We start from the raw sequence: 24,406 nt of genomic DNA, 5'->3' as shown, positions 1-24,406 counted from the left end.
GACAATCCATTCTAACTTCTTTTTATCCGATGAAGAACCTCTCCCAAATGCAGATTGAAAGAAGTAACTAATCAATGTATGTACGGAGTACTCTGTATACTCACAGCCGTACATATCCCGATGATGTCCTGCCCACCTGCAAAACATTTCCCTTGTGGCGCAGCCTTACGGACGTTTGCGCATGGAGGCTCCGGTTCTCGTCCACTTTGATCCTTCGCTCACAGAACTGAGGATCGCAGGAATCGAATTACCGTACATCATTAACCCTATGAGGACGAACATCAATACTTTCGGGCGGGGAGCATATTTCGGCGTTTTTGTCCGCAATGGAAGTATTCAATACCGTTGTCTCAGCGATTGCTGTAGCCGAACGCGTGTGGAAGCTGATTGATGACTATCGAAAGGCGCCCGAGCGCCTGCGGCGGCTTCAAGTTGACTTGAAGATTCTTCAGTCCGTTTTAGAGAGGCTAAAAGCAATGGACTTTTTGGGAAATGACCAAAGACTTGCTTTGGAGCCTGACATCGTGGAAATCGAACAAATACTCCAAAAGATCCTGCATGATGTTTCGAACTTGACGACCGAAAAAAAGAGAGCGTGTCTTGGGGGCGCTCCTTTCACTCACTCCGAATTCAATTCAAATTCGGCGACCTGGACGAGCTGGCAAAGGAGTTGCAGAAACGAAAGGCATCGTTGACCTTAGCTCTCAATGCTGTGAACCTGAATATGATCGCCAGCATTGATGCCACCAACCGCACCGCAATTTCCTTAATTCAAAGTGGCATGACCAGCACAACCGATGCTTCGGACCTGCATGATGCAGGTTCCATATCCGCACGCCAGTTCCTGGACTATTTAAACCCGCCGAATTACGTCGATGATAAATTTCAGATAAAGGAGCCGGCTGAAGGGACGGCTTCCTGGATTTATGACTCTCCAGGATATACTCAGTGGCGCGAGACCTCGGAGCCCTTGGCAATCCTACACGTCGTTGGTAAAATGGGCAGCGGCAAATCTGTGCTGATGAAGAGCATTGTCAAAAACCTACAAGCTCAAACTGGGGAACCAGCAAGGCCTGAATCAGCCGTCCTTTACTACTTCTGCACCTGCGTCAATAGGACGGATACGTCAATTACTATCCTGAGAGGCTTTATTGCACAGCTCATTAACCACTCTCGAGGCCTATTTGAAAAGGCAATCCCCGATATAGAAATCCTCCAGGTTCAACGATTAAATGCCTCGTCTAACTGGTCGTTGGGAGCGTTGTGGCACGTTTTCATAACCCTGATTCGGCATGGCTCTTTTCCGACCCTGTACTGTGTGATTGATGCTCTTGATGAGTGTGAGCCGATGGGACTTGAAGAGTTGCTCCAACGACTGTTCACTTTGTCAAACGTACGATCCTCCCCGGTCAACACTCATCCTACCAAACTTCTATTTTCCAGTCGTGAACGTTCCGATATTCTCACTTTACTCGATGTCGGTAGGACACGCTTTAGGCTCTTCATCCGTCCATCTTCTGTCACATCTGATATCCGTATTGCTATGCAAAGTGATTTTTACAAACTCAAGACTTTGCTTCATCTCGACAATGAAGAGGCCGAAAAGATGCAGGAAACATTGATTACAAAAGCAGACGGGATGTTCTTATGGGTCATGCTTGCTATGAAGGATATAATGAGCAATTGCTATCACGCGACGCATGAAGATCTCGAGGAGCTCATTAATGATCTGCCGTTTGAATTAAAAGGACTGTATGAGAAAAGCTGGGCGAAAGTTCTCCGATCGTTGCCGACTGAACAGGTTGCGTTGGCGAAGCGTGTTCTTAATTGGATTCTTCTTGCCAGACGCCCCTTGACCGTCTCGGAACTGACTGTGGCGCTGGCCGTCAATCCCAGTGACAAGAATGTCCCACACCGGAACAAACTATTTCGCTCCTTGTCTGACTTTATTCTCAGGTTCTTAGTGCCGTTTGTTGAGATTTTCGAGAGGGATATGGCCAAACAGCATTCGGTCAACGGAGAAGAAGGCGCGTGGACCCTCCCTACTGGCCCCACAGTACGGCTGGTGCATCAGTCCGCGCAAGAATACCTTCTAAGTGTTTGCAAGCGGGGGGCCGACGGTCAAAAGCTCACCTTATCCGGCCCTAGCATTGATATACGAGACGGCCATGAAACAATGGCGCTCATCTGCATGTCTTACCTTCAGTGCAAGGAGCTTCAGCTGGGTTGGGTAGGGCTGGGAAATCGACACCCTGATGGAGGGCAGATTGTGACAGACGAGGACAGAAAGGAGGTTCAAAAAAGACAAGAATCACACCCTTTGCTCAACTATGCGGCCCAAAATTGGGCCTATCATGTTCGTCAGGCCCAGTACGTTTCCGCGGCAGATTGTCACTCTGAAGGATGCGTTATCGGGAAGATCGATGATGATGTGTTTCAACGCGCTCTCGATCTCCTTCAGAAGTATCGCTCCGGTTACGAATGCGCGACACAGGTTCAACAACTAATGGGAGCGTGGGACTACGACGTACATTATGGACCCGGTCCCCCACTCTCAGCTGCTGTTGCAGCGCACATATCTATTCTCGTGCGTCACTTACTGGACGACCCCGCTACAGACATTTATGAGCGGGATAAGGCGTATGGCGATCTGCCTCTTCATTACGCAGCCACGGTGGCAGCCCCTACTACTCATCCCGAAGAGCACACTATAATTATCGATATGTTGCTCGAAAAGGGTGCAGATGTCAATTGCCTCAATGATTTTGGTAGTACACCACTTCACTTTGCGTGCGATTTCCCCCTTCCTGAGGTTGCAAAAATCCTGTTAGAGAGAGGCGCAAACACGTCCATTAAAAACAAGCAAGGTCGAACTCCCTTGAATCAAGAGTATGCGCTTAAGTCCTACGAAATCGTGGAAATGTTGATTCAGGCTGGGGCTGATCTTGAAATCCTAGACAACAACGGGTATTCACCGCTCATCAAAGCGGCTTATCTCGGTAGTTGGGAGACGGTAAAACTCCTCTTACGACATGGCTTGGATCCGAAAAGCAGTTCAGCAGATGGATTGACGTGTTTGCACGCCGCTGCCAGTTCGGAAGAGACCAGCATGATAAAACAGCTACTTGATGCGGGAGTCCCCGTTGACACCGAAACTCAAAAAGGTTACACCCCTTTGCATGTTTCGGCAGAAAACAATCAGTTCGAGGCCACACAACTTCTTCTTGCGCATGGCGCAAATCCGGCGATCACTACGAATGATGGCATCCTGCCGCTTCATTTCGCAGCGGAATACGCGTCACCTAAATTACTCGAGCTTCTGCTGACTTACCAAACTGATGTTGACCCATCGGAGGCATACTTAAAGCCTCCTATCTGCCGTGCGTCAAAAGGGGAATTCCCAGAGAATGTTCCCTTTTGATCAAGAAGGCGCAAACAAGGAAGCTCGATGCGATTCTGTGGGTTCGAAGCCTTTGCATATTGCTGCTAGTTATGGGCGTCTAGAGTCCGTTAAAATACTCCTATATCACGGTGCTGATATCAATTCCGTCAATGACTCTGGGGACACCGCGTTGACCTCCGCGGCAGTACATGGTAAACTTGAGACTGTTCGATTTCTCGTTGAAAATAATGTACCAGTCAATGGATCCAGCAATATGGGTTCATGGAATCCACTCCATGGCGCAGCATTCTACGGCGAGACGGAGGTTGTGGATTTCTTGCTCCAACACGGGGCTAGCATAGACCGCCTCGGTGGCCCGTGCGGACTCACCCCGCTGGAGTTGAGTGCTATGGGGGGTCATCTCGAGACCTTAAAAGTGCTAGTCACACACGCAGCACGCTTGAGTTGTCGTAACGTTACCCTCAATGGCGCTCTTCCGCCTGCATGCTATAATGGTCATGCGGAGATAGTGAGATGGCTCATTGACATAGGAGCAGATGCTAAAGTGGCGGAGATTCAAACGATGATTATCGCCAACGCTTCACCCAGCCATGCCGAAATCACAAATATATTACTTGACAATGGGGTGCCAATTGACGAGCCTGGCTGGACCGGAATTACGGCGTTGTTTGCTTGTGTTAGGTGGGAGAGACTCGATATCCTCGAGGTGTTGCTGGAACGTGGTGCAGACCTCAATGCTGCAGATAGCACGGGCGATACGCCGTTAGCGGTTGCTTTAGTCCTTAAAAGAACTGCAGTCGCAAAGTTTTTGCTTAATCGTGGAGCTAATCCCGTCCTGTCGCGCGGAACTGAAATATCAGCCGCTTTTATCGCCGCCAGAACTGGGAATATCGATATCTTAAGCTATTTGCACGACAATATGGGCCTCAGACTATGGGATCAAAGATCATCCGGCGGTCAAACTCTAGCTGATGTTGCCGTCAAATATGGTAGAATGGAGGCTTTTCGATATCTCTTGTCTGTTTCCTGCTGCCTAACGGCCCCGGGTTTGATGGACCCAGAGGTTTTGTTTAATATTATTACTGGTGACCATGACGGTACCGTCTTCCAATTACTACACGACACAGGTAACTTCGATTTTGATATTGGAAAAATTGCTTCACCATTTCCCTTTTTTTATGAGATATGTAAGCGGCGGGTTACGGAACATGGACAAGTTGCTTTTGTGAAGCTTCTTCTTGGAAAATGTTCCGAGGCTGGCGCAAAGAGCTGGGTTGGACAAATGTTGCTCTTATGCGCGGCGGTACATGGATGTCATGCTGTTATAAAGTTGCTTCTTGAAAAAGGTATCGATACCGAGTTGGCCATCGATGGATCTGGTCGGACGCCACTGTCATGCGCAACCATAAATGGATGGCCGGATGCCGTCCGGTTGCTTCTTGATGGGGGTGCTGATATTGAGACCAAAGATAGATATGGTCGGACGCCGCTAACATGGGCGACTCTTGGAGGATGGGATGCTGTCGTGAAGCTGCTTCTCGATAAAGGGGCTAATATTGAAACTAAAGATAAAAGTGGTCGAACTCCCTTATCCCATGCCGCCGAATATGGAGAGCACACTGTTGCGACGCTGCTCCTCGCAAAATCTAACGCTCCTCAAAGGTTAGGAGATAATATTGGCAGAACTCCGTTATTCTATGCAGCTCGGGCCGGAAACGCCACTTTAGCAAGGGTGTTGCTTAGCGGCGATTATTGCGACAACCCCGACCTAGAAGATCATTACGGTTGCACTTCATTGTCTATAGCAGTACGACATTGCCACACTACGGTAGTCGAGATTCTGCTAGCTACAGGGCATGTCAGCCTTGAGTCAAAAGACTGTTTTGGTCGATCACCGTTATGCTGGGCTAGAAGGCGTGGATATACTGGCATAGAGCAACTTCTACTTGACTACGCAGAGACGAAGTCTCTGTTGATGTGCGAGAATAACCCGAGCGCCTACTTCAGTCCAGGAACGGGTGTGAAGAAATGCCGCTGGTGCGATGTCTGTACATTGGATATCCCGGAAAATAATTCATTCTTCTCTTGCGGGATCTGTAACGGTGCTGATTTTGATATCTGTTTGGATTGCTATGCGGGCGGGGCACGTTGCCTCGAAGAGCCCCATATCTTGACCGAACAGCCAGTGAAAAAAGTAGTCTGAGTTCATCCCCGTTGGTCGAGTACGGATATGCGAGAAAAAGTTCTTGTGCACAACGATTGAATGAATATGACAACTCTGCAAAATCCAAGCTTGCAACTTAATGCAAGTTGGGCCTTTCCTCCAGTGTCAGTATGCCTGGCCGCCTCTAGTGTCACCTAAATGTTGAGCGGCGTCGCTCTTTCTCCCTTGACTTTTACAGTGGCCCCGAGTGCATTGATCATTGCTATTTTATGCAGTGCTACAGGTACCAATCATTTGGCCATTCAGCGGGAATCTGTCATAGCAACCGTTGGAGTGTGTTGGTATGTGTCTTGGGAGTTCATACCAGGCTGGCTGAATATTGCTGGTGCTCCCTGCTGGGACCAGATTGTTTTCTGCCATCATTAGCTTTTGCTACCTACCTCAGCGTCAAGTCACGGAGGGTAATATGGCAATTGCAGTTGGGACGTTCAGCTTCCTTCGAGCTCTGGGCTAATTAGCCATTAGCAAAGCTATGTTTCCGGACCGTGTGTACAAGGATTTGAAAAGTTGCCCAGAGTTGGCTGGACACGGAGCGGAATTGAGCAAGGATGTTGGAATTATTTGACGGATGAGAGATGACCGCATAGACCTTAACTTGAAAGAAGCCTAAACCCCTTGGTTGCGTATTGTCTTCTGTACTGTTGGTTGTGGGATCATAGACGCCGGCGGATTATTTAGCCTATTGACAAAGGTCGATGACTTGAATCGAAGGATAGCATCCGAGGAAACCAATCGAGAGAGAAAAGGCATGCGCCACTAGGAATCTGCGAACGATCCAACCGGCTGAACTCATACGGCGCTATGTTGTCCGATAAGGCTGCAAGCAGCTATTTCAAAGACTGGGAAGAAATGCCGATTTAAACCTGTAAAAGTTCCATTGTCGACTCAACGACATGATCATAAGTAGAATAGATCTAAGAGACCTCTGGGTTCGTTTGGCTCCGAAACTTTCCCATCAGTGCTGAATCGGGGAACCTTTGTCCTCCTCGAATGCACCAGAACGCCTCATTTCAATGCGAAAATATCACAGGATATCCAGTTACAAATACATCAAGCACAGGCGCAGAAAATGTATTAACTACCGGCCAGAAGATAGCACTTTTTTTGCCGGCCTTTTTTTAACGAAACCCACGTCGACATTGTCGTTGACGCAACGAACATTTCCACATTCAATACCGAAATACCATCTCCATTCAGCTCGATAAGGCGGCCCCTTGCTTGGCTCGAGCCGCAATTGAATAACTTGTATATGTCTTCTCTGATGGCTCCGCCTAGTGTCAAACATTCCCCTGTTGACATATGGGAGAACTTGAAAATACCACTTATGTCACACTTTACCTCTGACAGGATTAATGAAATGGGTTGGTATACTTTTGAGGTATCCAAGGATGACGTGCAATATTCCTTGTTGATAGGAATCCCAACAGCAGGTATATTCCAGAAAGGGATCACAGCCTTCAACATGTAAGTGCTTCTCCAACGGACTCGGGATGTTCAGAGAGCCGTGGGGAAAGACGACGGTTGACTCGAGAATAATCAACACTTTCGAACAAGTTGGTTTTCATCTTGGATATCCAATCAACATGTTCGTCTAACATAACGATGGACAAGGATGTGTTCGTGCGTGCGTGGCCTGGGGGCTGCGTGCAAGTGAGCTCTAAATATGGTGTCCCAACTCCGTAGACTTGCCAACAGGCATTCGCTATTGTTCAATGAACCGCCGGCCATTTCCGCCCCAAGATTCGGGGGCCTTCAAGCCAGCCTTGTCCTGACTGAAACAGTGGCATGGTTCATCGACGGCTGAGCAAGCAGCCCCCGAAATATCGAGATTACAGCCCAACAGGGCCACCTGGGATCAAGACAACCTCCAACATGTTGGTGATGAAGCAATTGGCCAGCGAGTGTTGGAGATGAAGATCCGTGTTGGTTTTTTTGGATGCGCATTTGCCGCCAAGCCGCCGAGAAACGGGTTGTGTCGGGCCGAGAGCCCACTAGTTAGCAGACTGGCTCGTCTAGAATTCCCTCAGCCGACCGCCAGACGTCAACCCTGGGATTCCCTGCCCCTCGCTGCCAATTCTTCTTGTCCTTCAGACCCAACACTGCTCTCCCTTTTGCTCAACCAGGTTCAAACCGCAAGGCGGCACCACTGGGCCCTATTATTATTATTATCCATCGAAGTCTATGTACAGGGCGGTCCACAGTGAGTACCGCCGGTCAAGTCGCGTCACTCTGGAGAATGGTCCCTTGATAGCTCGTTCGGTGCTTCAAACACCGGCCCTGTCCGGAACGGCTTGTAGGCAGTGTTATAGTACTCTCCGTTCGCGACTGGAGCTTCATGCCGTATCTCTGGCTGCGAGTGGGGGGATGCCAGGCCCATCGTAACGTCTCCCTATACCCAACAGCGAACCATTAGAACCGCTCTTCGACTCTTCAGAAAATCCGGCTCGCTTTGAGGCAGGAATAGGCTGCTTAAAGGGAAGGCTGGAATTACCTGCTCCGGATAGTTGCTGCTGTGGCGGGTCGCTTGAGACTTCCTCTTGGTTCGCAAGAGCAAAGCGCCTAAGACAAGCCCAATTGCCAATAGTGGAATGCCCACGCCCAGTCCAACTTTCAGGCCCGTGTCGCTCATGGCATCTTCGGTAGGAACCTGAGGACCGACTGTGGCTGACGCTGTAGAGCCCGTCGTTGTCAATGTTGCGGATGTTGACGATTCTAGCGACGTGGAATATGAGGTTGTTCGTTTCGCCCCAACTGGCGTCAGCAACGTGGTTGTGGCTACGTCTGTGTTGAGAGCGACCGATGAGCCGACAAGCTCGGAGTATGGGGGCAGAAAGTCCAATATTTTCTGAGTATTCGCCCTCGTGGTACAGTTGCAGGGCGGCCCATCCGCACAGCAGTATGTGTCATCATACGCTGCACATCTGAAGACAGAGTTGTGGATGTGATCCCCTAGCCAGAGTCAGTCGATCGATAATGCTCAAACGGAGCTGAAAGGGGCCGACAAACGAAAGTAGCAATAAGATGAGCAAGCCGGTGAGTTCCACGTCTTGTCCGTGCAGCTACCGATGATGTAGTAGGAGCCATCATAGTAAGCGCACATGTTATTTGTAGCGCAGACATAGGTGCTTCCACCGCAGCATGAGGACTCGGGGTTTTGAGGAAAACAAGGCGCATCATTCTCAGCAATTTCACCTGTCGGCAGATAGCATGTCCTGGCATCTGACGATGCGAACAGGATTGATGGGGCTACAAAGAACCAAAACAAGTCGGCTCTCATGGTCTGCGAACGTGGACAAGTGCAGTAAAACAAACATCAAAGAATCTTCAAGCTAACGAACAACTCCCATCCTTCAAGAACAGGTGTCTCTGATTATATTAATATCAAAAGAGCCAATGGCTCGCTTTCCGTCTAGTTGGGCTTGGATCTCTTGGCCATGTTAGGACTCGACAGTTAAGCCCCAAACTTGCCGGCCCCGTTGGATATCATGCGTACGCCACTCGTTGGGACGCACGTTTCCAAGCGCCTTGAGACCTATCCGCTGCGAACCCTTGCTGAAAGTTTCCATAACCTTGCAAGGGGGAAAAAGTGTCGGCGGTATGTTAAAAACGGGCAAAGACCCGGCTAGGCGTTTGATGAGAGAATTTGATATATCAAGCTGTCCCTCCAGTCTCATCGACCCTTTTCCTGACACAATGTCACCGATCCCCTCAGTCGATACAAGCTCACAGTGCTATGAGTCCAATGCAGTTTCACTTGCGGCAGGTCCGAACATACGTCGCTCTGCTCGCCTTTGTCGTCATTTTGGGCTACTTCATTCTTCTCCATCCAAACGTTCGGCTGAGAAGCAATAGCTATCCTCCCCGACCCAATCTTACACAACCTTCCAGCCCTGGTCAATCACACTCTCCGGTACCGACGAGTTCAACGCTTCCAGATGAATTACCACGGAATTACAGTCGCGCTCTGGTCATTGCAAGCCAAAAAAAGGACGATACCGCCTGGGCAGAGGCCTTGACTCGCGAAGACCCAAACCTAACTGGAGCAATATATGTCGTCGATGACCCAAATGCGCAGTTTACGGTCCCACGCAACAAAGGGAACGAGGCCATGGTTTATCTGACATACATCATCGATCACTACGATAAGCTGCCCGACGTCAGTATCTTTATGCACTTTCACCAGCTGACATGGCACAACAATGACTTTATGGACTCGGACTCTGCAAAGATGGTGCAGCATTTGCGGAGTGAACGAGTTATCCGCGAGGGCTATATGAATCTCCGTTGCCATTGGAACCCAGGTTGCCCAGAGCATATCCACCCGAGAGTCAAGGGGGAGGACGTCTTGAATGTGCCAGAATCAGCTGTGATTGGAGAAGTATGGGAAGAGCTATTTCCAGACACGCCTGTGCCCGCGGTGCTATCACAACCTTGCTGTGCACAGTTTGCCGCGAGTGCAGAAACCATCCGCCGCCTCCCACGCGACAAATACATCGTTTACCGCGATTGGCTTCTTAACACATCGATCAAGAACTCGGTGTCTGGGCGTGTATGGGAGTATCTGTGGCAATACGTACTCGGTGGAGTCCCGGTATATTGTCCCGAAGAACACGTTTGCTATTGTGATGGCTACGGAGTTTGTTTCGACGGAGAAAATGAATACAAGTCCTACTTTAAGAGGCGGGACGAGAGTCGTGAGCTTGAGAAGCAAATTGCGGCCCTCAAGTCAGAGAACGGGACAAGGCCGGATGAATTAAAGGAAACAATACGTTCGATGGAGAGAACGGTTGCGAGCCTGAAACGCGAAATGGAGGAAATGCGTGCCAAAGCCATGGGTTCTTAACGGGTAGGCTGCGTTAATTTGTTGATTGGGATAAAGAAATTATCTCTCGGTCTGGGGACAAATTTCTTTCCGGGAAAAAGTTGCCTCACAAGGCCAATCTGACTCTTGGGAGGCAGTGCTATAACAAACTACTCGGCGATCTCACTGCGCGTACTCTCCATCCGCAAATGGACCCAAAGTGCTCTCTGGTGCAAACTCAAGCCCCCAGGGCTCACCCGCAGATTGGGAAACGGCCATTCGACTTTGGACGAGTCCACAAAGGATCCAAAAGAAAGTACCTGGTCGGATTAATTATTGGTACGGTCCCAACTATTAGAGCTGAACAAGAATCGGCTCTCATAGCGTTTCTACGGAGGACTGGGAGATTAAACTGTTGCCCCGAGCACGCTTTATCTCCCGGAGCTGCTCCAATATACGTGGAAGGCACAGAAGTTATCAGAGAATAAACTGTGTGTACTTTTACCTTGTGTATATATATGGTCAAACAGACTACTTTACATAGAAATAATTTTTACATAGTAGGTCATTCACCATGAATCCTCTACAACCTGGGGTGAATGCTCAATTGGTCATCCTGAAAGCTCAAAATTGAGATTTTCTAACATTCCAAATCATCATCAGATTGTTAAAATATCGCAAAATGCCTCATTAGCAATGTCTCACAAGTATTGAACTGTCACATTTTACTAATTAGTTAGCCAACAAAACCCCTCTGCAAACTGCACTGGCTCTCGACTCGGCTAATAAAAGGGCTTCACAGCTCTCAATTCCCTTTCCCAACACCTCGCACCTTTCCAGCATACCTGAGGAACGCGTTGAACGGTTATCCCAGGAATCGTTTCCTGGGTGTTTGAACCCGAACCGGGGAATGATACGGTGGCAAGGGAGGAAGAGCGTGAAAACAGGAAGCAGAACATCAAATCCACGGCCTCATCGCCTAAGAAGGAGGGAGGTTCCTCTCTGTTTATTTTTTTTTTTTTCCAGGATTGGGCCAACATGTTTATTTTGATTTCTAGAGAGAAGAACTGGTTCAAACCCGAAGTCTGGAGTTGAATCCCGGTTGCTTTTTCTCCCAACCTGGTAACTAGTTAGTTAACTATGGCCTCCTTATCCGTTGGGATGGCGGTTTCAGCGTGTCAGTTAAAGACCGCCATGAAGACCGGTCACTCGCGCGCATCGGCTAACTATCTAATCCCTCTCTTTGAGAAAAGAATTGGCAAACGCCCAGAAGGTTGGTTTTGAATTCGCCCGTTGATGCGTCGAAATGAGAACCAGACGATGGCGTCGTCAACGCCCTGAGCGGACCAGGGCGAGGGGGGTCCTGGAGGAGTCATCTTGACCATCCTTTGGGGAGCGGTGACCCATCACTACAACTGCATGTAAACACCCGGTGCGACGACCCGGGTCTCGGGATATCGTTCTGCTGTCAAACATTTCCCACGCCCGGGACCAGACGACACGTGGGAAACAGTGCGCGAAACGCACTCCGAATCCCAGTACTATTCGTCGGGACTTTTTGATTGCTCCAGGCCCCTGCGTCCCGTTTGCTTCCAGAATGCGACTGTCACCAGCCCAGATAAACTCTTTTTTTTTTTTGTCAAGGGGGGGTACGGTGGCCGATAGGGGGTGGCTCCCTGTAACAAAAGGACGGAAAGTTGTCCCCATGCTAGCGCTGTAACCCTCGCACAGCTGAATTTTCGGCTCAAGCGATCGACACCTCACTGTTCTCAGAGTATGACACCTGACGCAAGAGCCACGATTGTGAAACATGTGAATCCTGGGCGGAGGACAAAGGTTCCTGTTCTCCTTGGACAAAAGAAGCATTTCTTCTGCGCTCTTGGGCTGTCTTGGGCATTTGAGGTCGTCCGAACGGCCAATATTTTATGTGTGCTAGAGTCCGGGAGTCACTAGCTCCTTGTATCGAATCATTCTGGTTTGGAGAAAGAGACAATACTCAATGGGGTTTGGGAGACAGAGGCCTACTTATCCGACTCTATCCAGGCCCTGAGGAAGTCAAACGTGCATTGTATAGCCGGACTTTATACAAGATACCCAGGTTGCTGCTCGCCTAGATCATTTGGAAGGCGATTCTGCAAGAGCTCCTTTTGTATGTGCAGACACATCCGAAGAATGGCTTTTGCTTCGCCAACAAGCGTCATTTGATGCGAGGATTGGATATTTTTATCAAAGCGCGGGAGGGTACGGAGTAGTTACGAGGAATGCAGGAATCGTAAAATTAAACCACCCCGTATCAAGGCAACCAAAATATCCTGGAAGACACATGCGCTCGCTGAAGCTGTCCTGCAAGCGTTGAAGATGCAGCTCGTGATAATATATGAATATCGATCAGTCCTATGCAGGAATTGCCTTCTCTCAGACTGATCACGAGCGACAGTCGACAAGCGTGCGCAAGTGCACCGATATCATAGAGTTATGCCTTCAAGTGGGGAAATTGGCGATTGACGGATGATCAGCACTGCTCTCTCCACTTCTCCAGACACCATCCACCCTAAAAGAAAGCAGAATTGACTTCAACCATTTTTATACGTTTTCGCCGTCAGTTGTCTGGAGCGATGGAACTTAAGACACACTTTTGTGTTCGATCATGGCGTCATGACCTTTTGCTGCAGTCTACCGGACACGAATCTGAGCCCGAAATTGTTGTGGGCTTCTCTTCTTGCGCATTGCAATTCGATGGCGTTAAATTTGGCGCAGGCGGTTCGTATTTCGGGCTGGGACATGATAATTCGCAGCAACAGCCAGTTGAAACTCCAACAGGCAAATCTGCAGCCGCGAACAGTGAGAGATGAAAAGAAGTCGATTTGGGTTTCTTGGAGCAGTCCTCCGGATGGGCCCCGGAGTGCCCACACCTCAAAAACACTTTAGGGTCTAAATATGGGTGGGAAGCCCTTTATTTGAGGTGCTTTAAGGCCAGGAAGAGGAGATGGGCAAGAATTGGCGGAAGCTTGTACTTGGTCTTAGCCCTGAAGGAGAGGCTCCTGGTCTTCTGGAGCAAAACAAGCAGTTTGTTAGCGGCCTGGGGAGAAACTCAATATCAAATGTCTTGACTCTTGCCAGCTCTTCAGCGGCCAGAGAGAACACTTTGGCTTCTCGTCGCAATTCAAGGCTTCGTATCGCGAGTTCTTGGCATCGACACGGAATCCCACATGCTTCCAGAAGCTTACCCGATCGGGCTGGTTCTGCCGTCCGACCGCCACCAACTCGCGCCTCTTGAGATTTCGACGATCGCGCTGGTAGACCGGCAGCTGTTGTGAATCAGCCCGATCTGCTGATTCGCGCGAATGGAAATTCTCCCGTCCAGATTGAGCAGCCTCTGGTCTCTGACAGGAAACGGCAGAATCCCTGCGCGCCGTCGAGGGATTGCGTCCTGCCCGCCGCTGTAACCTTGAACCCTGCGATCCCTGCGTGGAACACGCTTCGGAGGTGCAATTGGGATGATACGACTGGCCTGAACCCAGCAACGAGGGCTTCGACTATCAAAGCGCCACACAGCCCAAATAATCACTCATCGTGCGTTCTCGAGGGACAGCTGCCGATGTACACTACTACGCGGGAGGGCGAAATTGTTGTGCAATTTACATTTCTGCATGTGCGACTCGACAACCTCGAGTAGCTAATCAGAATGGCAGCCAGTGGCGTCAACCAGCATGTCGTTTATTCTCCTTTCCACAGGGACAGAGGAGTGTGGGACGAGTGCGTTGATTCGCAAACTCAACACCCGGACAAGCGGTGATCCCCCGGCCTCCACAGGTTGCTTTTGATGAGCTTACTTTTCTCCATCCAATCGTGGGAGTGCATGATCCCAGCCAAGCGCGAAAAGCATTCCTCTCCACTGGATAAAAACAGCAAAGATTACTTCCGGCCTCGCAGGGGTGGTTTGGGAGGGGGAACAATGTTGCAGCGTCCTGAGCTACCCTTTCGCCTCCTCTCGTTGCTGCACTATGCACCACGGCAATCCGTCCCCCGCCTTGTCCAAATACAAGCCAGAAGTCGTATTAAAACCGCCGTCGTGTACTTGGAAATACGGGGCTTGCAGTAGTTATATATTTCCCCCAGCTCCGCTGCTCTCCCAGAACCTCGTGGAAAGGCTCTTCTTTCTCCCCCTTTTCCCACTCTCTCCAGCCTCCGCGTGCAGGCAACTCAGAGACAACACAACGGTCGAGCCGCATAACATTCATTGGCAGTCCTTCTACCGTCACCTTGAGGTGACAGCCACGACCTCACCATGGAGAAACAGGGTTTCCAAGAACCGCCCCCTTACCAAACGGCAGAGACAGAGACCCATATGAAGGATTTGAGATATGGGGAAGCAACTGATATCTTTGGAGATGCTGAGACCGCTGATCGATATGGCTACGTCGCTCGAGGGTGAGTTGCTTCCCGCCATTGAGCCCCATTAGACTATCTTCATGGCAGTGGTTGACACGGAGTGCGCAGGTTAAAGTCGCGCCACATTCAGTTCATCGCCCTTGGTGGCACCATTGGAACTGGTCTGTTCCTGGGTATTGGACGAGCCCTGACTCAAGGTGGCCCTCTCAGTTTGCTACTGGGTTACAGCATGACCGGAGTTGCCATTTTTGGCATGGTGAGTCTCTCGCGACATAAGCTGGGAGATGTTGTTGACCGGCTGCTGACGGGTGACAGATGATGTCTCTTGGAGAAATGGCAACTTGGCTGCCTCTTCCTGGTGCCATTCCTCAATTCTGTTCTCGCTATGTAGACCCAGCCATGGGCTTTGCCGTCGGCTGGAATGTGAGCAACCCACCCAAATCTTGCACTGCAAGCTGGGCGATAAGGACGAGGCTAACAGATTTGTAGACCTGGTATCAATGCGCAATTACCCTTTGTGTTGAGATTGCAGCAGCATCGGTGATCATCCAGTTCTGGCCGGGTTCGTTGCACATCAATGTCGCCGCTTGGATCTCCATCCTCATCGTCCTTGTCCTATGCCTCAACATCTTCGCTGTCTCGGTTTACGGCGAAGCTGAATTCATCTTTGCCAGTATCAAGATCGTGACCATTGTCGGTTTGCTCATCCTCTCGCTCATCATTGACCTCGGTGGTGTGGACGGTGATCGCAGGGGCTTCCGGTATTGGAAAGATCCCGGCGCGATGAACCTGTATCTGGGAACAGGAGCCAAAGGTCGCTTCCTCGGTTTCTTCTCAACCCTCGTCAACGCAGCGTTCTCCTTTGGTGGTGTGGAGATGGTGGCATGCGCCGCGGGAGAAGCAGCAAACCCAAGGCGCAACATCCCCAAGGCTGTTCGGCGTGTCTTCTGGCGTATCCTGTTTTTCTACGTCCTTGGGTCCCTTGCCATCGGTGTTTTGGTCCCGTACAACGATAAGCATCTCCTCAACGCCCAGGAAACAAATGCTCCCGGCGGTGCCGCCTCCCCATGGGTCATTGCTGTCAACCGCGCTGGTATCCCAGCATTGCCCTCGATCATCAACGCTGTCATCCTGACCTCTGCCTCTTCGTCGGCCAACGCCTTTTTGTACACTGGAAGTCGATATCTTTATGCTCTCGCACAGAATCGTCATGCACCAAGGTTCCTTCTCAAGTGTACCAAAACGTAAGTCTATACTGGAAAAGCCTCCTTGCCCTTACTCATCATCATTAACTAACTGAAACAGCGGCGTCCCGATTTACTGCGTCCTCATCACCGCCACCATCTCCCTCATCACCTACCTCTCCTGCACCGCCGGCTCCAACGTCGTCTTCGTATGGTTCCAAAACCTGACCACAATCGCCTCCCTCTTCACCTGGTGCTCCATCTGCGTCGCCTACATCAAATTCCACGCCGCCCTCAAAGCCCAAGGCGTCGATCGCAACACCCTGGTCTTCCGCAGCCCCTTCCAGCCGTACGTCGCCTGGGTATCCCTCGTCTTCTTCTCCATCATCATCGTCTTCAACGGCTTCTACGCCTTTGCTCCCTTCAGCGCTCGCTCGTTCATCACTGCATACGTCGGCATCCCGATTTACTTTGCTCTTTTTGGATTCTGGAAGGTGTTCAAGAGGACCAGGGCCGTAAACGCCCAGTCGGCTGATATTTTCACCGGCAAGGCTGCTCTGGATGCGGTCGAATGGCCGGCTGAAATTCCTCGTAATTTCATTGAGAAGATATGGTTCTGGATCGCTTAGAGTGATTGTTGTCGTGGGCACTTTTTTGCTCTTTTCAGCGTCTATTAATGTCTTCTTTTCTTTACTCTATTCAAGATCCTCCTGTGTTTGTATGGATTTACTTTTTAAAGATAATGAAAGGAACATAATGAAGCCTTGTACTGTAAAAGATCTGTGTAGGAAAGTAGCGTTTCGGACACGGCGTCCAGCACTGGCGCCGGTTTAAAGTCTGGATCTGCAGAATTTCAGCTGCTCGCTCAAGGTCTACGCCCGACTTGATTTCTACGGAGTGCATATTCGCGCAAAGAGCGGGTACTGCACTGGAAAACAAGTGTCTTCTCATTTCGGATTATCTAAGTTGTATGCTATCTTTGAAAGTGACCCACCGATATAAAATCGTGCTTTCAAATTAGTAAGGCCCGCTAGATTTCCCAGCAATAATCATTGAGTAATGCATAACAAAAGACCGTAAAAATCAGAAATCGAGCTTCGTAAACTGCCGCTTGGCGCCTGAACCACATATTACCGCCGACCAATCATGCTCCAGGGGTATCTACTTGATGTGGCATAAACCTTAAAACGCCGCCATTGAACTGATAAAAGCAATGTATGCATCTCGGAGAGTATAGATCCAGTTCCATAATCAACGCCAGGAGGGGTGTCCTTAAGAATCTCCCAGCCATATTCCTCTTCTGGTTTTTCGGGGTCCAAGCCCAATGCATTACGAAGGGCGCGCACCTCGTTTTGAAGCCCGGAAACGACGCGGATCGGGAGAATTTCTTCCTCGCAACGAAGACGATAGGCGGTGCGAATCATCTCAGCACATCGCAAAGTTTGAGCATGCCAATAGTCACGCTCCAGGCGGCTCTGCAGATGTGCATCCTTTTCTTCCTGAAGGAGACCATTGTAACGACGTTTCTGGGCAAGGAAGTGATCGTTGACGTTGCAGCAGTAGGTGCGAATCTGTTCGGTCATGGTTCCCACAGCGGTCTCGTATTCGGCGATCAACTTCATGTTTTCCACTTGCTCATATTTGAGGACATCGATGACCCGCTTCTGCTTGGCTACCTCGTTCTCCAGATCTGCTATGCGAGCAGCTAAAGACTAGTTAGTGCCAATTGCACCTCAAGTCTTCAGTCAGTGGGTGCTTACACGTGATTTCGCCGTTAACTTGTTGGAGGTTGGGAGTGGTGCCTTCGTTAGCAGCGCGCCTCTGTGCAACTTAGTATTGATCTTGATTAAACGGAATAGAATGGGCGAGGGGTATCAAGAGTGAAGACGTACAGCAATCTCCTCACTCGCTCTGATGATGTTCCTCGTCGTGTCGCGATTGTGGGCAAGGAGCTCACTCAGCTCGGTGATCATCTGGTACACGTAGTTAAGATCCATTTCTTGACCTGCATTCATCGGCATTCCGGTGGCCAATCCCGCCATTGCCCCGGGCACGCCGTTCTGACTACCTGCGGGACTGGCAGGAGGGGCGGCCTGGTTTTGGCGCGGAATATTCGGCATGTTGGAGGGGATGCTCTCGTAGAGGTTGGCAAAACCGGGTCCAGAGCCGGCAGCTGTAACAGGGGCGTTTACGTTGTTCGGAGTCGACATCGCCAGATTTGCTAGTGCTGCATTGAGGAGAGGAAGCTGGTCCTGTGCTTCACGTTGAGCTTGGATGTCACGAAACGCTTCGCGGGTGACGCCCCAATAACCAGCGCGGAACTGCTCGAGATCGTCTTGAGTGACAGACGCTCGGTTACGACGATGGCGCCGGCGAATAGGCTCACCCACAACTGAGCTGTTGGATGACTCCACAGCAACGTCTGCGTCGAAATCAGGGAAAGCTATGAGAGATGCACACTGGCGGTTAACGAATTGTCTATTGCTAGAGAAGTGAGGTGATGGATTGTTTTGGTGAGAGAGGGTGCCAAGCTTGCACTCACCCTCATCCTGGACTTCGGACATTCTGTAAATCCGAGCCGGAAACCACAGTTTGTTATGTAAGAGCCTTGTGAAATAGGGGCAAGCAAGAGAAAGCACTGTGAATGAGGGTTGGGTGCCAGTGCAAAGAACAGGGAGGATTGCAGAGAGGAAGAGAAGAGCGAGAAAAGTGAGGAATTTAACATGAGGGCACACACTGCGTCGCTGACTGTACATTTGCCCGCTTTGGGCGTTCACTCCCGCTGCCTGTTTGGGCGGCTACAGTGCGGTTTCCCTGTTGATGCAATGGCCTCGTTTGTTTTGGATTTTCCTGAATTAGAATGCTGTGCTTTGCCTAGATACACACTCTGGCCCTGTATGCAGTCTGTGCCAGAGCTCGTTACTTGTCCCATCAGCGGGGAACGCAGCAGGAGCAGATCCGAAACTCCTTTCTTCTAGAAGACTCTCGACCTCCACGAAACCAGCTCAGAGGGCCCTTGCCTGCAGAACGCCCGAAGGTGGAGAAGACCCCCCGAGTGGTGTCAATCACTGGCTGGTGGTTGACCATGGTTGGCGATACCAGCTCGACTGACCCTATAGACCAGTAGGAATCTTTGATGCTATAGTACAGAACACGAGGTATTGACCGAGAATTAAAACCCTCGGACGATTTGTTGGGAATCAGGCCACGGTAACAGTAGCGTAGGCTGGTTCAGGTCATATCTAGGATCTTCGCTAACTTCGTATCCATATCTTCTTGCGGAACAGAATTTTCGGTCTGCAAACCACCTTGCTGTTGGCCTATTTGTTGGACTTTGCCGGCGACCTTTGCGAGAAGCATTCTCATTCGGTCTAGTTCTGCAGCCAACTGACCATCTTTGGTGACGAGGTTTGGTTGGACATTTGTTTGGGGTTGGTTGAATGGTTCCAACAAAGTCCTCAATTGCATATACTGAGCCAATCGCTTCCGCTGCTCATTCCGCTCAGCATTCAGCACAACAAGTTGCGAGTGGAATTGCCTGTATCTGGACGGTCTCGTCAGAATATGTGATCCCGAAACAGGACAAGAGAGAGAGTGCGGGAGAAGTACCGTTCCAGAGATTCCGGGGTAACATTCTCCTCTGTCCAGTCGTCGGGGAGCTTCTCGATACTTCTGGATTCACGATCGGTCAGAATCACCGCATGAGCTATAACCAAGAGAAAACTACTTGCGCTGTAACTGTCATGTCAGCTCCTTTCTCTATTCCCGAATCAGCGGAGCTCCGCCCGCCAAAATCTGGATCGGTCGCATTCAAGTACAATCGCTCAATCTGCTGCGAAACATGATGGGCTGCCTGCGTTGAAAATACGGAGCGGTGATGCTGCCCCAACACCGTGCTTACTGAGAGGCGTATGAGACTTGTAATCTTTGAATTCGACTTTGGACTCTGCTCTTACGTTTTTGCAACACGCCATCAACCACTTTGTCTGGAATATCACTCTCCGTTTCTGGTCCGTAGTCCCTCCAATCCTCAGAAGGGCTCCAGAGAAGCTGATAATATCCGAATTTGATCCCGAACGGAAGACATTTTGATTTCGGCAATTGTCTTCGAACGGTCCATGGTTGCACTAAAGCCCGTTGCCTCTGGGTATTCATCAAAACAGACCAGTGATCATATAACTGTCGCGCTGGGGGGGGGCGTAATTGAGATTCCTAGGTAGTTAGTTAGCTAACTGGCTACCACTTTTTCTCGATGTTTCGGCAGGCAAGTCTCTTAGGAAGCATCCATAACTATCGGTTTGATGGGCTGAAGCTTGGGATCTTGTCATGAAAGGAGGCATGCAAAACCCTGCAGCCCGGCTTGCAACGCTTCTGGAAATATTATTCACGGCATTTCGGCGACACACCTCCATAATGGCTACCTCTTCTACTACCTGAGAGCTAACCTCGGCAAACTTGGGCTTTATCTTACAGCTCAGTTTCAGGCGATAAATCACTACCCATAGCAACCGCTTTTGCCTGGGTTGGCTTTTAATTGCTAATTCAAACCAGAAAGATCCTTCGCTTCTGTCTAAATATCAGACATCTAAAGGAATGGCTGCCAACAACCGCCCAATCGGGCTGCTTTTCGATATCGGAGGGGTCTGCGTACGTTGATACTTTGCGAAGACTGGCAGCACAGTTAGGACTATGCTAATATATTGCATTGATAGGTTGTCTCCCCGTTTCAAGCGATCCTGGATTACGAAAATCGCAAACAATATACTCTGTTGGCTGGATAAAACTTACGCTATCCAACATACATCTCCAAATGGCGCATGGCACCGGATTGAGAGAGGAGAAATGAAACTAGACGCCAATTTCTTCGCCGAATTTAATCGCGATTTCCAGCACCAAAATCTTTGGGAGGCTTTCCATGAACAGCTGAAAAAGAAGAACCCGCAGACATCGTCGCCGTCGTCGACGACCTCGTCCGCTCATCTCCCGCTGCCTAAGGTAGACGCAGAATATATGTTTTGGGAGATGATGCGCGTATCACGCGAGCCGGATCCTTTTATGTACCCCGCTCTCAAGAAGCTCAAGGAATCAGGACAGTTTATCCTCGGCGCGTTATCGAACACAACTATTCTGCCAGAGGATCATCCGTACAGTAAGAGGTCGGCAACACATGAAGTTAAGAAGATGTTTGATTTCTTCATTTCCAGCGCGCATTGCGGGTTGAGGAAGCCAGATCCTAGGATATATGAGCTTGCAATGAAGAGTATGAGAGAGGCGGCGGAAAAGAGGGGTATGGACGGGATTGCACCGGGAGACGTAGTGTTCCTGGACGATATCGGCATCAACTTGAAATGGGCGAAGAAAGCAGGCATGAAGACGATCAAGGTGGATTTGGGCAAGACGGACAATGCCGTCAGGGAATTGGAGCGGTACACAGGCTTGAAATTACTGGAGGATTCGAATAAAGCAAAGCTGTAGAGCTTAGTTCGTCCTTCTTATAAGTACAGAAAAAAAATCAATTAAAAAATATATAATAGAAAAGAATTCAAGTTTCTCCTCTGTCGGGCAACTGTCTGCATGCAAGAGTTGTTTCGTTTTGGTCGTCGCCAACCCTGTTCCAAAAGCAGCTTTGGGCAGTTTAGCGAAAAGTTCGCCCACAAAAAGAGTCGAAATTCCCACCACCAACGCCTCCCTTCCTCTCCCTCATCAATCGACCAACGTCAGGCAAGCAGATTTCGCCAAATCAACGGGTAGCATACGACCGGCAAGATGGTAAGTCGAGTTCGCTAGTCATGGCTTCTGCCTCAATTTCGTCCCTCCATTGAGAGCCTCTCCGTTCCCCGCCAAATCTGTGGAAACACAACATGCGGCAAACGAGTCCTTGCAAGATGCTTCGGAGAAAGGGGATCAAGCTACCTGAAGCGCAAATTGCTGACTCGCGATCTCTTGTTCGTCTAGCCTTTCACCAAGCTTGTCAAGAACAGCGCTTACTACAGGTGAGTTCCTCGCTAAATACCTCTCCATGGACCTGTCACTAATAAATTCACAGCCGCTACCAAACCAAGTTCAAGCGCCGTCGTCAGGGTAAAACCGACTACTATGCCCGTAAGCGATTGATCACCCAGGCGAAGAACAAGTACAACTCGCCCAAGTATCGCCTCGTCGTCCGCTTCACCAACCGCGATATCATCACTCAGATTGTCACGTCTGAAATCGACGGTGACAAGGTCATCTGCAGTGCTTACGCCCACGAACTCAAGCGCTACGGAATCAAGAACGGTCTTACCAACTGGTCCGCTGCTTACGCTACCGGCCTCCTCCTTGCCCGCCGCACCCTGAAGAAGCTTGGCTTGGACGAGGACTTTGTTGGTGTCGAGGAGCCAGAAGGCGAATTCTCCCTCACCGAAGCCGCCGAGACAGATGAGGGAAGCCGTCGTCCATTCAAGGCCTTCCTTGACGTTGGTCTCCATCGCACTTCGACTGGTGCCCGTGTCTTTGCCGCGATGAAGGGTGCCTCTGACGGTGGCATTCTTGTTCCTCACTCCGAGAACCGCTTCCCTGGTTACGATATTGAAACCAAGGAGCTCGACGCCGAAGTTCTCCGCAAATACATCTTTGGTGGACACGTTGCTGAGTACATGGAGGGTCTTGCTGATGACGACGAGGAACGCTACAAGAGTCAGTTCCAGAAGTACATTGACAACGAGTTCGAGGCTGGTGAGCTTGAGGATATGTACACCGAAGCCCACAAGGCCATCCGCGAGGATCCATTCAAGAAGGATGAGGAAGCCGGTCCTAAGAAGAGCAAGGAAGAATGGAAGGCCGAGAGCTTGAAATACAGGTCCAAGAAACTCTCTCGCGAGGAGAGAATGGCTCGTGTCCAGGAGAAGATCCGGGAGTTGGCATAAATGGAAAACACATGTCAATTCTCGCGCTTCCCTCGATTACAATAAATCAAACAATTGAAAAAAAAACACACCAATATCTGCAACGACTTGGCGCGACTTCCATCAGTAGGGGCTGCATTGGGATGAGATGGGCTATGTATTGTTTTACACGGAGTTTCAGCGATGGGTTCAGGTCACAGGAAATGAATAATGTCACCGCGTCTTCCAAGCGAAGGGTTAAAAAAGAAATTTCGCTGCATTCGTTCGTTCCGGTCTAAGTCTCTTGTATCTCTCTCTGATGATAAGCCAACACCGTGCAAAGCTTTCCAAGTTAATTACTCCATATCAGAAACTCCGTAGTCTCAAGTACTCCGTACTTTGACCGGCAATGAGCTTCGCAGATGCATATTTCCCGAGAAAAAGGAGCAAGCTGATCCGTTCATCCATGTCCTTCTGGTTGACCGTTTCGCCAACCGAACTAGCGCGGGATGGTTTGGGCGGGGTTTCGGGCCAATCAGATTTCGTGTAAGCGTCAATATGTGTCTTGGCAGCCCACTAAACCGAATCCAGACTAGCGTATCATTACATCATCCTTATAGCTGCTTGGGATTTAACGCGGCTGTATTCTTGTCTCAAGGAAGAAAGAAGATCATCCAGCACAGGGAGTGTATGTAGGGACGAATGCCTGGACTGGGTGATGATTGACGCTGCAGCAGCGGAGAATCACAGCAAGAAAGAATCCTTCTGATCTTATAATGAAACTTTTCCCTGCGCCGTTGATCTTGCCGCGGCCAAGACTTCGTCATTCCGGTCACGCCCGCCTCCAAGCTGAGCAGAAATGCAGCCACAGGGTTCGCTCATCCATGGCTCGCAGTTGTTCGAAGAAAATTCCACCAACCAGCACTGCATTCCGCTGGTTCCTTGTCTGTGCCACTTGCAGCATGTAATCGACTTATTAAGCGTCAAAGAACGTCTTTAGCTTGAAGAGAAAAGAAGCTTTCACAAAGGTAAACTTCTTCGAGGAGGATTTGTTGCGGCGTCCTTCGCTTTCCATCTGAACCGCTGTGGTATCCTCCCTCAGCCACAGCACTCCCTCCCACCACCGAGATCCGCGCAGAGGCATCGTTTCTTCATCCAAGAGAATCCTAGCGAGCTCAACATAATGTCTGCGAACCGTTGCGCCGCCTGTTATTTGCGATGGATAGCCTCTCTACTTTAGTCATGACAGGATATTTGCGGTCCCGCTGAGCTTACCCGTGTTTGCCATTCCCATCAAGGCCCCTCCAGCCTGACCGCTTGTTAATTCCCTTGGGGACTTCGACGGCTCATCACCGGTGTCGACGAATCCGCCAGAAGGGATTTCGTCCTTTTGAGGATCTATTCGTACCTGTGGCTACATGGAGAAAGTGAAAGCGAATATGGAGGGCGCGGATACCGTGGACGTGAGCTGGTTGCACCACTCCCAAAAAGGTATATAATCTTCCCCTGGGGAGACGTTGGTGTTGCGGTTCCAGCCTG

The 24,406-nt window shown here is 50.0% G+C and overlaps 9 protein-coding genes across 9 annotated transcripts; 4 read left to right on the top strand and 5 right to left on the bottom strand.

Annotated features, from left to right (window-relative positions):
- Positions 1-326: 326 nt before the first annotated feature.
- UREG_04447 (uncharacterized protein) lies at positions 327-5,606 on the top strand (the record flags this gene model as incomplete). The annotated part of the gene is made up of 3 exons (XM_002544884.1): positions 327-563; positions 677-3,380; positions 3,505-5,606. 3 exons carry the CDS (start codon positions 327-329, stop codon positions 5,604-5,606), a joined length of 5,043 nt encoding a protein of 1,680 aa, XP_002544930.1.
- A 2,245-nt stretch (positions 5,607-7,851) lies between these two features.
- UREG_04446 (uncharacterized protein) lies at positions 7,852-8,904 on the bottom strand (the record flags this gene model as incomplete). Its single annotated transcript, XM_002544883.1, has 3 exons — positions 7,852-8,016; positions 8,119-8,576; positions 8,634-8,904. 3 exons carry the CDS (start codon positions 8,902-8,904, stop codon positions 7,852-7,854), a joined length of 894 nt encoding a protein of 297 aa, XP_002544929.1.
- A 416-nt stretch (positions 8,905-9,320) lies between these two features.
- On the top strand, positions 9,321-10,470 carry UREG_04445 (uncharacterized protein; the record flags this gene model as incomplete). The annotated part of the gene is made up of 2 exons (XM_002544882.1): positions 9,321-9,374; positions 9,616-10,470. 2 exons carry the CDS (start codon positions 9,321-9,323, stop codon positions 10,468-10,470), a joined length of 909 nt encoding a protein of 302 aa, XP_002544928.1.
- A 2,925-nt stretch (positions 10,471-13,395) lies between these two features.
- UREG_04444 (uncharacterized protein) lies at positions 13,396-14,314 on the bottom strand (the record flags this gene model as incomplete). Its single annotated transcript, XM_002544881.1, has 3 exons — positions 13,396-13,477; positions 13,656-13,964; positions 14,262-14,314. The coding sequence occupies 3 exons, from the start codon at positions 14,312-14,314 to the stop codon at positions 13,396-13,398; spliced, it is 444 nt and encodes a 147-aa protein (XP_002544927.1).
- Positions 14,315-14,716: 402 nt separating this feature from the next.
- UREG_04443 (uncharacterized protein) lies at positions 14,717-16,633 on the top strand (the record flags this gene model as incomplete). The annotated part of the gene is made up of 5 exons (XM_002544880.1): positions 14,717-14,859; positions 14,929-15,076; positions 15,136-15,243; positions 15,310-16,064; positions 16,126-16,633. The coding sequence occupies 5 exons, from the start codon at positions 14,717-14,719 to the stop codon at positions 16,631-16,633; spliced, it is 1,662 nt and encodes a 553-aa protein (XP_002544926.1).
- A 501-nt stretch (positions 16,634-17,134) lies between these two features.
- Positions 17,135-18,568, bottom strand: UREG_04442 (uncharacterized protein; the record flags this gene model as incomplete). Its single annotated transcript, XM_002544879.1, has 3 exons — positions 17,135-17,709; positions 17,765-17,825; positions 17,897-18,568. The coding sequence occupies 3 exons, from the start codon at positions 18,566-18,568 to the stop codon at positions 17,135-17,137; spliced, it is 1,308 nt and encodes a 435-aa protein (XP_002544925.1).
- A 667-nt stretch (positions 18,569-19,235) lies between these two features.
- On the bottom strand, positions 19,236-20,416 carry UREG_04441 (uncharacterized protein; the record flags this gene model as incomplete). Its single annotated transcript, XM_002544878.1, has 4 exons — positions 19,236-19,542; positions 19,614-19,742; positions 19,906-20,216; positions 20,411-20,416. 4 exons carry the CDS (start codon positions 20,414-20,416, stop codon positions 19,236-19,238), a joined length of 753 nt encoding a protein of 250 aa, XP_002544924.1.
- A 1,354-nt stretch (positions 20,417-21,770) lies between these two features.
- Positions 21,771-22,909, top strand: UREG_04440 (60S ribosomal protein L5; the record flags this gene model as incomplete). The annotated part of the gene is made up of 3 exons (XM_002544877.1): positions 21,771-21,773; positions 21,972-21,997; positions 22,051-22,909. The coding sequence occupies 3 exons, from the start codon at positions 21,771-21,773 to the stop codon at positions 22,907-22,909; spliced, it is 888 nt and encodes a 295-aa protein (XP_002544923.1).
- Positions 22,910-23,843: 934 nt separating this feature from the next.
- Positions 23,844-24,011, bottom strand: UREG_04439 (uncharacterized protein; the record flags this gene model as incomplete). The annotated part of the gene is made up of 1 exon (XM_002544876.1): positions 23,844-24,011. One exon carries the CDS (start codon positions 24,009-24,011, stop codon positions 23,844-23,846), a length of 168 nt encoding a protein of 55 aa, XP_002544922.1.
- Positions 24,012-24,406: the final 395 nt, after the last annotated feature.

Source organism: Uncinocarpus reesii, genomic scaffold (genome assembly GCF_000003515.1).
Source record: "Uncinocarpus reesii 1704 scaffold_2 genomic scaffold, whole genome shotgun sequence".
Lineage (NCBI taxonomy): Eukaryota > Fungi > Ascomycota > Eurotiomycetes > Onygenales > Onygenaceae > Uncinocarpus > Uncinocarpus reesii.
Note: the sequence above shows the minus strand (reverse complement) of the source record. Positions and strands in the feature narration are given on the sequence as shown.